A 15,468-nucleotide genomic window follows, 5' to 3' on the forward strand; every position below is an offset into this window, starting at 1 on the left:
TTTGTAAGTGTCACAGGCCAAAGCTAGAAGAGATTTCTTTTAGGATCCTAAGCTTAAGTTCACTTCTAGCTACTTGAATTTTTTTTACAGGTTTCATTAATTTGCTGTCGAGAGTAACGAAGAAAACTATACTGGTGGCAGTATGATATCTCTGACGGGACTGTATGAGAAGAAATTTTGATATGACAGAACCCAAAAATTATATTTTTCAGATCTGATTGCCCCAGATTATTAGAGCCTTACAAAAGGAATAACTATTCTCTATACCGGATTCTTTATTCCATTTAATTTTTTGTAGAAAGAATTCTGTAGATCTGAATGCTGCACAGAGATGTCAAAAAAAAGGCTATTTCTTTGCAGTTTTTCTGACTCAAGTTCATTTCTTAGTCATCAGGACTTTTGATAGTATCTTCCACTGAAAAAACTAAAAAACTGTAGAACAAAGGATGTCTAATTTAATTTGAGAACCAGTGAAATGTAAGTTCATTTTCAATGCACCTTCATCTTGTCGTTGCTTTTCAGAGCCTTATATGCTCACATTGTAAAACCATAGTTAGTTTTAGCTGGTTTAGAACATGGCCTTTCTACTAAAAATGGTTGAAGAAAGTTTGCAGAAGATACTTTTTTGTGAAACTGGGCCAAGACTGGCCATTTTGACATTTTTAGGAAAACTGTGAACATTGCCTTCAACTTGCGAACTATTGGAAACAGTAAGAGAATGAAATTTTATCTTCTACAACCATGTATTGATAAGTTATTAAATGCAAAGTTTCAGCTTTATCTCACAATTACTTTTGGATGCATAAAAAGCTAAATTTCACATTTTTCTCAAGCGTTTATTTTTTGACCGACTTTGCTTCAATTTACCCTTATGAATATTGCTCCATAAATATTTTTTATTATTTAGCTTAAGAGAGCACAAAACATTGTACAGGATGGCCTAGTTTTGTTTCTTTCAAGAAAGTATTGACGGAGACGACGTGTCTCAAAATTATCCACAACTCACGGGTGCACTGTTGATAGCTGGATTACGGTCTCAGACAAATGATTACTCTCTGTAAGTACTGAATTAATGACTGTGAAACTTTACCAGTGTTTATTGGGAACATGTGGGAATGTTCATACAAAACTTCAGGGACTTCCGTTATGGTCACATTGGAGCCTCTAGACAATGTAGCATGGAATAACCATGGCATTTATAATGACCTACACTGAGTGAATGTGGAGAAATTCAGACAACAAAAGATCCACATCAGTGTTTATGTTGCCACTGTTGCTGTAATAAGGAGGAGTTGTTCACAATACAAGAAAATGCTGTAGCAGTTGCTCAGTCCTGGGCAAAGACTGGTTGATTTCAATTTTGTATATGTATAAATTTCTTCTATTTGGTTATCTGAAATTTTAGGTTTCTAGAATAATATATTTATTTTCTGACTAGAGTAAATAGATAATCTCATTTATTTTCTGGTCAACAACTTAATACCACCACTATTCAGTGAGTTGTTACCTTTACTCATAGATTATTTGTAGGTATTTCATGAATGTGTGGTGTCTGTTCTTTTGGACGCATCCGAAAGAAAAGATACCATGCAGAATCCACAGCTGTGAAACATTATAAATTTAAGGGGATCACTTGCTGGCAGCTGCAGCAGGGCACTAAATGGAATCAGTGGCAACGAGTGAAAATGTGAACCGGATTGGGATTTGAGCCGGGGATCTTATGCTTACGAGGCGTGTTGAAATAGCCCACGCAGTTGCGATAATGCTGTGTCCCAAATAGTGCAATGGTTAACGCACCTGCCTTTCAAGCAGGAGATCCCAGGTTAGAATCCCGGTCCGGTACACATTTTCGCTCGTCGCTGTGATACCATGTAATGTCCCATTGTACCTGACAGCAAATGATCTCCTTCAATTTGCAAATAATATTCATAGATAGAGAACCTGCTTGCAGTGTGACAATAACAGTCTGCATGTGGAATTCTGATGCAAAAAATGTATACCACTTCTCGCTGCATGTCAACAATTCATGACGCTGCGCTGTTGACACACAGTGAAGAATGTAAATGATTTTCCATGCTGGTACACAGAGGAGAACGAAGTAACCGATAATATAATGAAAAGGATAGTTGCTACTCACCATACAGCGGATATGCTGAGTCGCAGATAGGCACAACAAAAGGACTAAGCTTTCGGACAACAAGACCTTTTATCGGAAATAGACAACATACACACACACACACATGATCATAGTCTCTGGCCAATGAGCCCTGAGAAGCGAGGGAGACCGCCCGCGCGCGTGCGTGTGAGGGGGTTTCATGCGGGTGCATTCTATATTTCTAATGAAGGCCTTGTTGGCCAAAGAACTTTTTGTTGTGCCTATCTGCAGCTCAGCATCTCCACCATATGTTGACCAGCAACTATCCTTTTCATAACACTGTCACATTCCATCCCGGAATTATATATTCTCTTTCCACTTGCACAGCCACATGTCAGAGGGACGGCACACTCTCTTACCGATGAGGCCACCCGGCACAGCGAACTGCAGCTCGTTCTGCTCGGTGTAGAGCGAAACGATGCGTGAGAAGATGGGCCGACAAGTCAGGCGGCCGTCGCTGTCCTTGGACACCAGCCCGGGCCGCACCTCGATCTCCATGCCCACCTGCACATAGAAATGCGACTGTCTCAGCTAGTAGTTAATAAGGTATCTCATCCGAAAGACTAGTGGAGTACTGGATACATGCATTTGTTTTTTATTAATTGTTTCCCTTTCTAAATTTTGAGTGTTTCCCAATGCTGTTCTGGTGTGGGGTAATATTTTTGGATGATAAGAGGTTTTATTTCAATTTGAAATTATTTTTCATAAATATGAAAGTTGATACAGTTAAGATGCAAAGACAAAAACACAGTCTGAGGGTGTACAAACGAATACTCAGCTTTAACCATGTGACTTCTGGAAGTAACTAAGTGTGCATACTTTACATAACTATGAGAAACTTATGAAGACAATTGGGCAACTGTTGAAGCCTTTTAAAAGTGTGAAAATTACCACGTTAATCATAATGAGACAAATAGAAAACCACGTTTTTATGATAGTAAGAGGGTAACTGCATAAAAGATGACAACGCTAATAATTTTACACAGAAATATTAAATTTCAGGCAAAAACTGTAAAAAAATTGTAACTGTTTAATAAAATTGTAACTGTTTAATAAAATTAATTTTAAATGGTGTACCTACATCTACATCTACATTTATACTCCGCAAGCCACCCAAAGGTGTGTGGCAGAGGGCACTTTACGTGCCACTGTCATCATCTCCGTTTCCTGTTCCAGTCGTGTGCGGTTCGCGGGAAGAACGACTGCCAGAAAGCCTCCGTGCACGCTCAAATCTCTCTAATTTTACATTTGTGATCTCCTATGGAGGTATAAGTAAGGGGAAGCAATATATTCAACACATCATCCAGAAACGCGCCCTCTCGAAACCTGGACAGCAAGCTACACTGCGATGCAGAGCGCCTCTCTTGCAGAGTCTGCCACTCTAGTTTGCTAAACATCTCCGTAACGCTATCACGGTTACCAAATAACCCTGTGACGAAATGTGCCGCTCTCCTTTAGATCTTCTCTATCTCCTGTGTCAAACCGACATGGTACGGATCCCACACTGATGACCAATACTCAAGTATAGGTCAAACGAGTGTTTTGTAAGCCACTTCCTTTGTTGATGGATTACACTTTCTAAGGACTCTCCCAATGAATCTCAACCTGGCACCCGCCTTACCAACAATTAATTTTATACCATCATTCCACTTCAAATCGTTCCGTATGCATACTCCCAGATATTTTACAGAAGTAACTGCTACCAGTGTTTGTTCCGCTAACATATAATCATACAATAAAGGATCCTTCTTTCTATGTATTCGCAATACATTACAAAAGATGACAAGTTTTAATCATTAAAAATTGTTTAATTTTCAACAGTGGTGGCTGTAGGGTCCTCCTGTTTTTATCTTTCTCTTGACTGCAACGAGTTTGATGGCTGCTGTACCCATTTCTTTGCTGGCATTATGGTTGTTTGACTATAGATAACTAAGGGATATGTAACATCAAAAAAAGAGCACGATTTGAAAATATCAAAATCTGAGGATCACAAAAGCAAGTTTTTTAATATAAGTTTACACTTTTAAAATCAATTATGCTATGTTGAGATGCACTGCCAGCTACACACACAGTGCTATTAACTTTTCATGATTGGACCGGAAACAAGAACATCAAGAGAAATAATACTGTTTCATTCAATTTGTGTATGTTTTGATTACGGTTTGTGAAAGGAAGGAACATTTCAGCATGTGACAACTGACCCGTGAAATAGTAATTGCTCATTTTGAATTTTTACTTATTTACATTTCAACTGAATCAGCAATTTGTCTGACTCTGATACAGTGAACACTTTCAAAATATTAGAACTTTTACGATATAGGTAGCTCTTTCATAAATTATTCATGTATTTCACATCTTTCTAAGCTGAAGAGGGTTCTCTTTCATGTCAAAATCTACTGACGTCATTGATGTGCTCTGTTCACATGGTATTTCCTGCTCCATCTGTCACAACATTATCACTACCCTATTGCAGAGATCAGTAACCTGCACGTGTCTTCATACATTAGGGGCTAAACAGTGTGTATTTTTACTTCTTGTTGTAGGCACAACACCCTCAAAAAGATGTATTTACTATAACACAGGATAATTGTCATAACCATGCCAAATGATGCTATGAGAGTGGTATAAATTATATGAATGTATTTTGTAAAAGATTTTGACTTTTTTCCACCCATACATATTTCTTTGCAGCTTCACCACCACAGTGGGTTCATTTATTCTCTGATGAAAACAGGTAAAAAAGTTGTATTAAAACTTACCGTCTTAGGATTGTGGCCACTATGTTCCATAACTTTTAACATAGTATATGCCTTATTAGCATATACTGATGTTTCTGCAGTTCTCTACTATCTCTAGTAAAGATGATATTTTGGTACAGTTTGTCACCCGCAGCTTATAAGGATTTCTCGATAGTACGATAGTTTGATGAAAAGTAATGCCTCCAATTTTTTTAAAAAAATTCTTCAAACACTTTAAATGATTTTTTTATTAACATTCTACATCTTTATTCTTCATGCCTTCATATCTGTTTCTCAACATAGTCATCCTGGTCACAAACACACTTCTCCCAACGAGGTCAGTTTGTTGATACTGTCACTGTAGAATGTTTGACTCCGCTGATTGTGCCACAACATCACAACGGTGTGTCAGACCCGTCTTTTGTAATGTTGAAGGTGATGCCGAGCTGTAGGCGAGACTCCTGTATTCTAGACAGCCCCGGACAAATGCTGTGTGGAGCCGCATCACGGCAGAGTAGCCCGTGCGCCAGTTGGAGTTGCTGAGGCATCAAAAGGCACTGAGGTCGACCAACAGGCCTGCTTCACTTGGCAAAGATGGGGAAGACATGTCAAGAGGGAATCAAGGACCAGTCCCAAAAAAACAATAAGACCCCAAAACACTGAGGGATTGGCCATCAAGTTATTGATTTGGATGGAGACGGACTGTGTGGTGATGACAAAAACGCATTACACAGATTTATGCATCCGAAAATTGGAAGCCACGAGTGAGAGCCCAAGATTGTGCTCAGTGTATCGGTAAGTGCAGTCTGCGCTCAATGACATATACTGTGGATGAAGAAAAATATATTAAAAAATCATCACACTACAAAGACGGGGACACCACAGGCCCCGGAGCCACCAACAGACCATTGATAGACACTAAAAAGAGACTTGCACTTAAAACAGAACCCTGCAGATCTCCATGCTCCTGGAAGAGCTAGATGGTGCAACAAGAGACACCAACCTGTATCTGAGAAGTAAGACATGGAAGGAAGTTCCAGATAAAAATCTGGAGTGGGCTACAGAGAACCCATTGGTCTAAGATAGCAAGGATGTAGTGGCACCGTGTGGTTTCATAAGCTTTCTGCCGATTGAAGAGGGCTGCAACGAGATGTTGACACCGTGCAAAAGCCGACTCCAGGTGAACAAAATAATATGCAGTAGAGTGGGCTCGATGAAAATCAGCCATGGTCAAAGGCAAAAGGTCCCAGGATTCAAGGATCCAGTACAGCCTCCAACCCATCGCGGATTCAAGTAATCTGCAGGGGACATCGGTTAAACTGATCGGACTACAGTTGTACATCTGAAGAAATAGTTGACCCAATTTCGAAACTGGGGTAATAGCACTTTCTCATCTACATCTACATCTACATGACTACTCTGCAATTCACATTTAAGTGCTTGGCAGAGGGTTCATCGAACCACAATCATACTATCTCTCTACTATTCCACTCCCGAACAGCGAGCGGGAAAAACGAACACCTAAACCTTTCTGTTCGAGCTCTGATTTCTCTTATTTTATTTTGATGATCATTCCTACCTATGTAGGTTGGGCTCAACAAAATATTTTCGCATTCGGAAGAGAAAGTTGGTGACTGAAATTTCGTAAAAAGGTCTCGCCGCGACGAAAAACGTCTATGCTGTAATGACTTCCATCCCAACTCGTGTATCATATCTGCCACACTCTCTCCCCTATAACGCGATAATACAAAACGAGCTGCCCTTCTTTGCACCCTCTCGATGTCCTCCGTCATGGGGAAACAGTTGCACCCAGTCTGGTCCAGGAGCCGTGTCCGGGCAGAGAGCACTGTGGACCTACGGCAGCGACATATTGTTCCCAAAAAATCTGTCTCTCCTGTTTAATAAGATAAAGGGCCCAGTCACGGAGCCAGTTAAAGACCGAGAGGTGGATGCCATTTGTAGCACCGGAGGGCACGACAGTGGTCTGCAATAGCTGCAGAAGTTCTGAGGCCCACCAAGGGAGAGTCTCCCATCAAGGAGAAGCTGAGGAAGGAGGAATCACCAAAGCAGTTGACAAAAGAATGGCATTCGTCAAACTTCGTACAGACTGATCAGTGCCATTGTGTGGTGCAAGACGCGGGATGTCAGCTGAGGAAAAGGCATTTCAGTCTGCATTAGTAAAGATCCACCTACAAGGGTGTTCAGGCGAGTGGTGCTGGAGGTAAGGTAAGACTGTCAGAAAATGATCAATGTCACACAAATTGTCACGAATTCTCCATCGAACAGAGGGGAGGAATCCAGAGCGACAGACAAAGATCAGTGCCCGAGAAAGTGCTGTTTGCCACATTCGAGTGTGTGGGGACCCAGTGTGGAGGAGGCAGAGATCAAGCCGTGCCAGCAGATCTTCAATAATCCTGTCCTGTCAGTGGTCGTAGTACCGCACACAGTGTTACAGGTATTAAAATCTGCAAGGAGAACGAACGGGGGAGGGAGCTGTCGAAGGAGGGGCAGGAAGCATAGGAGGCCAGTCCGGGGGAGACACCACCAGAGGCTCGCAAAGGGCCAACCCCGTGCTGGCAGAAACTCTGAAACCGTGAAGAGTCAGTGAATCAGTATCCACAAAATGAAATCTGTAATACTACATGAGAAAGAAGAGTCTGCAATTCTAGAAAGTGACGATAATAACTGTTACAATTCCACTAGAGAGAGAGAGAGAGAGAGAGAGAGAGAGAGAGAGAGAGGCCAGACGGACATCTAACGAGCCCGAATTGGGGTCACTGTGCCGAGTCAGTGTTCATCACTAGTAAGGACGGAGTGACGTCCACAACTGTAAGATTGGATCCTGACAGAGAGGAAAGGGGTGACAGCTCCTGGGATATCGGGGGCTCGTCCAGAGACTTACGCATCTTCTACTTCTTCTCTGGAGAGTGAGAGGAAGTGTCGTCAGGAAGAGACCTAGTTCCAACAATATCAGGATCTGAAAGAGGACGAGCAGCCTCGGGGCCCCACAATCTCGGGCCCGTTTCCAGCTCGAAGTAACAAGTTTTTCATCCTACAGATGCCCAGCAGGTACCAGAAAACAGGGTTTCTCGTCCGGCTGTGGAGAAAGAGCAGTTCGACGAGGAGAGGGAACGGCAACTGCCATGGAGGAGGAAAGGGAAGTAGGACACGAAAGAAGTGAGAAGGAAGTGGAGGAGGAAAAGACGTAAAAGGAGCAAAGGTACATGTCAAAGACACCGGGTAAAAACAGTCGAATTTCTGTTAGGCTGCAGAGTAGGACATACGGTCAAGAGTTTTGAATTCCTGACACTTCCTTTCCTCGTTATACAGGGTGTCCCAGCTATCTTGTCCACCCAAAATATCTCTGGAACAACAACAGCTATTGGAAAACGACTTTCACCGGTATCAATGTAGGGCTGGGGCCCATGAATGAACATATTTGGAAACATTCTAAAACGAAAGCATATGTGTTTCTTAACACAAACTTATGTTTTTTAAAATGGACCTCCTATATTTTTTCTTCGACAATCCATAGCATGACAAAGCACATACACAATGGCGTTGATTGCATCGCAATATTCCCATTACATCCCGAGATATTGAGACGCAAAGTTGACGCTTGAAACACCCGACATGCGCTGCTAGCGTACACCCTGAGGCTCAGGCGTGAACCCCATGCTGCCCGTAATCCTGATGTGATTGACATGTGTAATCACACCTCCATACTTATCAAGAGGAACACTTACTTGTCAATCACATCACGATTACGGGCAGAATGGGGTTCACACCTGAGCCTCAGGACGTACGCTAGCAGCGCATGTCGGGTGTTCCAAGCGTCAACTTCGTGTCTCAATATCTCGGGATGTAATGGGAATATTGCGGTGCAATCAACGCCATTGGGTATGTGCTTTGTCATGCTATGGATTGCTGAAGAAAAAATATAGGAGGTCCATTAAAAAATAAATAAATAAATAAATAAATAAAAATAAAAAAAGTTTGTGTTAAAAAACACATATGCTTTCGTTTTAGAATGTTTCCAAATATGTCAATTCGTGGACCCCAGCCCTACATTGATACCGGTGAAAGTCGTTTTCCAATAGCTGTTATTGTTCCAGAGATATTTTGGGTGGACAAGATACGTGGGACACCCTTTATATCAGGCAATTCGGTGAGCGACGAGAATGTGGTCCGGAACGGTTCGTGCACTTTGGTAGTCGAGTGCAAAGGCGTCCCAGATGAAGAGGGCAGCCGCAGTCACTGCAAATAGGATTCAGTTCGTGCTGTGAAAATGTGGGACCGAAACATAGAGGCCGGAAACGGAGTGTGGTAGGTAGGATATGAGGCTGCACGTTGCAACAGTACACTTTAACTGACTTTTTCCAGATGGGTATCCCCTCAAAGGCAAAGTGTCAGTATCGACGTTAATGTCCTTACGACATTGCACCGTGCCGGGTTAGTGCAGAGTTCCTCATCAGACTGTAGGGGTGTCTGTGGAAGATAATGCCGTGGGTCATATTTGAGGACGGTTGAGAAGTGGTGCACACTGGTGTGTCTCCTAAGCACTCAAAAGTACAAAGAGATGACAAATGACTGGCAGAAGACATTGGAATCGGCAGGGAACCAGATCGCATCTTATTGAGCCGACTTCAACAAACTTACCCTCCACATGTTCTACAAAAAAAGAGCAGTTTGGTAGCAGTGAACGTCTGTCTGTCTGTCCCGGAACAAACCAAGTAACGGGAGTAGGGTTTCACCCCGAGCCAGCAGGCGTGGCCCTCCTCAGACAGGGTGGCCGAAGAGGGAAGGTCGAAGAAGCAAACGTAGGAGCGGAGAGAGACGGCCACAGAACAGCGGCCAGACGAAAGAAGCTTAGCACGCCTCACCTGTAGAGTGTCTAGCCCCGGTACCACCCTTTCTGATCACAGGCTCACGGATACCACCAGTCCCAGCACGGGCCACCCGGCACGGCGGTCACTGTCGGCAGTTCCGATGCACCGAAGAGACGAGCAACCACTTCCAGGCATACGTGAGCAGGTGAAAGCTCCGCTACTACAAAAGTGATCACTGTGTTGTCAAGGGTGGTGACGTAAAATGCCTGGCCATTTCAAGTAGGGGCTAATGTCCAGGATAAATGCCTGGGTAAGTGCCCAACATTCATAAATGCTTGGTGACATTTATTCATTTTAAAGATTAATTGATAAGTGGCACTTATAAAAAAATTTAAGCCGGTGTTTTTTAGTGGAAAAGGTGTTTTGCAACACTAGTTCTGTAGCGGTTGCCTAACCAAATTGAAAAAGCTGCTCGAGAGTAACGGAAGAGTTATCAGGGGAAATAAATTGGACTGTAAATGTAACTATACATTCTTAATTAAATTAATTCTTGGGACAGTACATAATAAAAAAAGAAAACACAACTCAAGTTTAAAAGTAAGTCTTTAAGTAGGTAGCCTGTACGTAGTATTTTTACTTATAATATACTACAGTAAAAATGTTAGAGTAAAAAAAGTTTATCCATATTGATTTTAATTAGGGACGAGTCATGTGCCGATTCCAATTCCACAAGTCCAAGAATAGCCAATTCTCTGAGAATCGAATAGTATCAGAATCCAATGATTCCGCTGTCTTCAGCATCGATTCTTTGTAATTAATTAATTTTTTTTTTTCCATTAGTGTTCTCATTTCATCTTCACGGCAGTGCAGTTTTGGGGAAGTAGATAAAGAAAGAAGGAGAACAGAAAAATATAGCCTGTCTCAAAAGTCACTACATCTGACAAAGCATTCTTACACCCCCAACCTGCCGCTACTGCAAACCGTTTATCAAGGACACAAGCCAGCTGCTTAATACTATCAGTAATAATTTTGCTATCACTAATAATTCTTCAGTAATATTCAGTGATTATGATGTAAGGATTTTTTTTTTAAATACCAGCTTATCACTACACAACTACACAGCTACTTAGTAACAGGTGTGTGTGTGTGTGTGTGTGTGTGTGTGTGTGTGTGTGTGAGAGAGAGAGAGAGAGAGAGAGAGAGAGAGAGAGAGAGAGAATATAGGTAAAAGCAGAAAGGAGATTGTAAATGACAAGCAGCTGTCACTTACACATACCCTTCCTTGGTACAGCAAGTTGAAGTGCTAGTAAAAAAAAGTGCTTCTCTCTTTCTTCTTTTCATTTTTAGTAATAATGGTAATGAGGGATGTACGTATGTTTAAATGTAAACATTTACTAACTTCTAATATCAAGCATATCATTCCATCCCTTCTTTTAGTTGGTAAATTATGCATTCAAGCATAAAAACTTTAAAAGTGTACTTTTTTATAAATGCCCAGACTTTGGGCATTTAAAACTGCTTTGTGCAAATGTCCATTTGTAAATGTCTGGCCCACTGGGCATTTGCCCGGCCCACATCATTAGTTGGGGGCTCTGTTAGACGGATACTTAACAACCCCAAACAGAAAGTGGAAACATGAGACACAAGAGCAAAAGGAAAAAGTTGAACCGAGGGAATAGCTGGATCATCATAAAGGGAAATGAAGGCTGCAGCAACAACACCACATAGACCATTACATTCTGTGTGTTTTTACTGATTAACTTCTTGTCAGACTTAAATTTGTCTAGTACAGATCTGCTATTCCCATGAGGGGTAAAAAACAACCCCCCCCCCCCCCCCCAAATCCCATACACACACACACAATCTTGGTGCCAGCTTTAAAATTTTGTATTTAGCTGGATCTGACATTTTGATTGTAAGTTACTAAAATCTGGCTCAACCACATAAAAATCTGTAATAAAATCAGAAACTGCACAACACATTTAAATAGCAGGCCCTCATCTTCAGGTAAACTATATAAGAAGATACATTGTTATCCTATCAGTAATTTTACATGTTTGGGTCAAACTATATACCTGACAACAATAACGTACTTCCCTTGTCGAGCCGGCAGTTACGATCTGTCTAAGTGCAATGGTAATTACACATACCTAAAGAGATAAAAGTTATTTGAAGTGAAGAAGTTAGTCTCTTCATCCTGTGTAACATCCATCACAATTCAGTCTGCCTACACTACGAGCACACTGAATACGATACAGTACCTTGAGCACACCCCTGAGAATACTGCCACCGGCGACACCTCCCTTCAGGTCGTCAACCTCCGAGCCCGGCTTGTTGACGTCAAACGAACGGATGACGATAAGGCGTGGCGGGCTCGTAAAGTCCCTCATCGGGACAGGTATCTTGGTCGTGATGTACTCGCACAGCACCTCTATGTTGTACTTGAGCTGCGCCGAGATAGGTATCACCGGCGCTCCCTCGGCTACTGTGCCTGTGACACCATATGACGAGTTTACAAAATGCACTCCGCAGGAGAAAAAGAGGCAGATCTGTGAGAGTAAATTTTACAAGCGAGCAGTTTCAAAAGACATAACACGTCAGTTTGTACATCAATATTTTACACCTAAATCATCCTTTTATTTTTAGTAGTATAGCTAGTAGTAGTTACACTAGTTTATATGCAGTTTATAATATAAAAGACAACTGAAATTACAGTGCCACGAACAAGCTCGGGGCAAAAAGAGACCGAAGCAAGTGCTAACAATTATTCAAGTGCTTACTATAAGGTACATAGTTCGATCATTACCAAAGAAATGAAGCATTAGGTACTATCTTATAATTAGAACAAATGTTTCTGTTTAGAATACTCTGCTACACACAACTTGTATTTTACCACTGGACAGCGATATAGACCCAATTCCACTGTTGGAAGTCTCTGAAATGTGTTTCCATTGCTTCCCATTCCATCTTCAGCAGAGACAGGCTGGACAGTGAAGGGGGAGGCGTGTTTATAGCGATAAGAAGTGCAATAGTATCGAAGGAAATTGACAGAGATCTGAAATGTGAAATAATTTGGGTGAAGGTCACGGTTAAAGCAGGCTCAAACTGGTAATTGGATATCTCTATAGGCCGCCTTGCTCAGCAGCTGTTGTAGCAGAGCACCTGAAGCAAAATTTGGAAAGTATTTTGAGTAGATTTCCCAACCATGTTATAGTTCTGGGTGGAGATTTTAATTTGCCGGATATAGACTGGGAGGCTCAAACGTTCGTAACGGGTGGCAGGGACAAAGAATCCAGTGAAATTTAAGTGCATTATCTGAAAACTACCTTGAGCAGTTAAACAGAGAACCAACTCGTGGCTATAACATATTAGACCTTCTGGTGACAAACAGACCCGAGCTTTTTGAAACAGTTAACGCAGAACAGGGAATCAGAGATCATAAAGCGGTTACTGCATCAATGATTTCAGTCGTAACTAGAAATATTAAAAAAGGTAGGAAAACTTTTCTGTTTAGCAAAAGTGACAAAAAGCAGATTTCAAGAGTACCTGACAGCTCAACTCAAAAGTTTTGTCTCAAGTACAGGTAGTGTTGAGAATCAGTGGACAAAGTTCAAAAAAATTGTACAATATGCGTTAGATGAGTGTGTGCCAAGCAAAATCGTAAGAGATGGAAAAGAGCCACCGTGGTACAACAACCGAGTTAGAAAACTGCTGTGAAAGCAAAGGGAACTTCACAGCAAACATAAACATAGCCAAAGCCTTGCAGACAAACAAAAATTACGCAGAGTGAAATGTAGCGCAAGGAGGGCTATGCGAGAGCCGTTCAATGAATTTGAAACTAAAGTTCTATGTACTGACTTGGAAGAAAATCCTAAGAAATTTTGGTCTTATGTCAAAGCAGTAGGTGGATCAAAACAAAATGTCCACACACACTGTGACGAAAATGGTAGTGAAACTGAAGATGACAGACTAAAGGCCCGAAATACTAAATGTCTTTTTCCAAAGCTGTTTCACAGAGGAAGACTGCACTGTAGTTAGTTCCTTCTCTAGATTGTCACACAGATGACAAAATGGTAGATATCGAAACAGATGACAGAGGGATAGAAAAACAATTAAAATCACTCAAAAGAGGACAGGCCACCGGACCTGATGGGATACCAGTTCGATTTTACACAGAGTAGGCGAAGGAACTTCCCCCTCTTTTTGCAGCGGTGTACTGTACGTCTCTAGAAGAGCGTAACGTTCCAAAGGATTGGAAAAGGGCACAGGTCATCCCGTTTTCAAGAAGGGATGTTGAACAGATGTGCAGAACTATAGACCTATATCTCTTAACATCGATCGGTTGTAGAATTTTGGAGCACGTATTATGTTCGAGTATGACAACTTTTCTGGAGACTAGAAATCTATTCTGTAGGAATCAGCATGGGTTTCGAAAAAGGCAATCGTGTGAAACCCAGCTCGCGCTATTCGTCAACGAGACTCGGAGGGCCATAGACACGGATTCCCAGGTAGATGCCGTGTTTCTTGACTTCCGCAAGGCGTTCGATACAGTTCCCCACAGCCATTTAATGAACAAAGTAAGAGCATACGGACTATCAGACCAATTGTGTGATTGGATTGAAGAGTTCCTAGATAACAGAATGCACCATGTGATTCTCAATGGACAGAAGTCTTCCGAAGTAAGAGTGAATTCAGGTGTGACGCACGGGAGTGTCGTAGGAACCTTGCTACTCACAATATACATAAATGACCTTCTGGATGACATCGGAATTTCATTGAGGTTTTTTGCAGATGATGCTGTAGTATATCGAGAGGTTTTAACAATGGAAAATTGTACAGAAATGCAGGAGGACCTGCAATGAATTGACGTATGGTGCAGGGAATGACAACTGAATTGCAATGGAGACAAGTGTAATGTGCTGCGAATACATAGAAAGAAAGATCCCTTATCATTTAACTACAATATAGCAGGTCAGCAAAAGGAAGCAGTTAATTCCATAAATTATCTGGGAATAGTCATTAGGAGTGATTTAAAATGGAATGATCATATGAAGTTTATCGTCGGTAAAGCAGATGCCAGACTGAGATTCATTGGAAGAATCCTAATTAAATGTAATCTGAAAACAAAGGAAGTAGGTTACAGTACACTTGTTCACCCACTGCTTGAATACTGCTCACCGGTGCGCGATCCATACCAGATAGGGTTGATAGAATAGATAGAGAAGATCCAACGGGGAGCAGCGTGCTTCATTACTGGATCATTTAGTAATCGCAGAAGCGTTATGGAGATTATAGATAAACTCCAGTGGAAGACTCTGCAGGAGAGACGCTCAGTAGCTCGGTACGGGCTTTTGTTGAAGTTTCGGGAACATACCTACACTGAGGAGTCAAGCAGTATATTGCTCCCTCCTACGTATATCTCACTAAGAGACCTTGGGGATAAAATCAGAGAGATTAGAAACCACACAGAGGCATACTGGCCATCTTTCTTTCCACGAACAATACGAGACTGGAATAGAAGGAAGAACCGATAGAGGTACTCAAAGTACCATCCGCCACACACCGTCAGGTGGCTTGCGGAGTATGGATGTAGATGTTCAGGTAAATTTGGGGATTCATGACGAAGTGGATATGACAGTGAAAACAAAGAAGTCAAAACAAATAGGTTACTCAGTAGAGATATTTGGGGAGAGTGCTAACTGATAACTTGACGAGTGAAAAAAAAAATAATAGCAAAAACTGCAAT

At 41.7% G+C, this 15,468-nt stretch overlaps 1 protein-coding gene across 1 annotated transcript in view; it reads right to left on the minus strand.

Moving 5' to 3' along the window:
* The window catches only part of LOC126295196 (eukaryotic translation initiation factor 2 subunit 3), a 110,293-nt gene that overhangs the window by 38,435 nt on the left and 56,390 nt on the right, over positions 1-15,468 (minus strand). Inside the window, exons 7-8 of the mRNA XM_049987507.1 lie at positions 11,984-12,213; positions 2,515-2,659 (exon numbers count right to left, since the gene is read on the minus strand). Coding sequence (XP_049843464.1) covers positions 2,515-2,659; positions 11,984-12,213 — 375 coding nt within the window. The remainder of the gene's footprint in view (positions 1-2,514; positions 2,660-11,983; positions 12,214-15,468) is intronic.

The sequence above is a fragment of the Schistocerca gregaria genome, chromosome 11 (genome assembly GCF_023897955.1).
Source record: "Schistocerca gregaria isolate iqSchGreg1 chromosome 11, iqSchGreg1.2, whole genome shotgun sequence".
In the NCBI taxonomy this organism is placed as follows: Eukaryota; Metazoa; Arthropoda; class Insecta; order Orthoptera; family Acrididae; genus Schistocerca; species Schistocerca gregaria.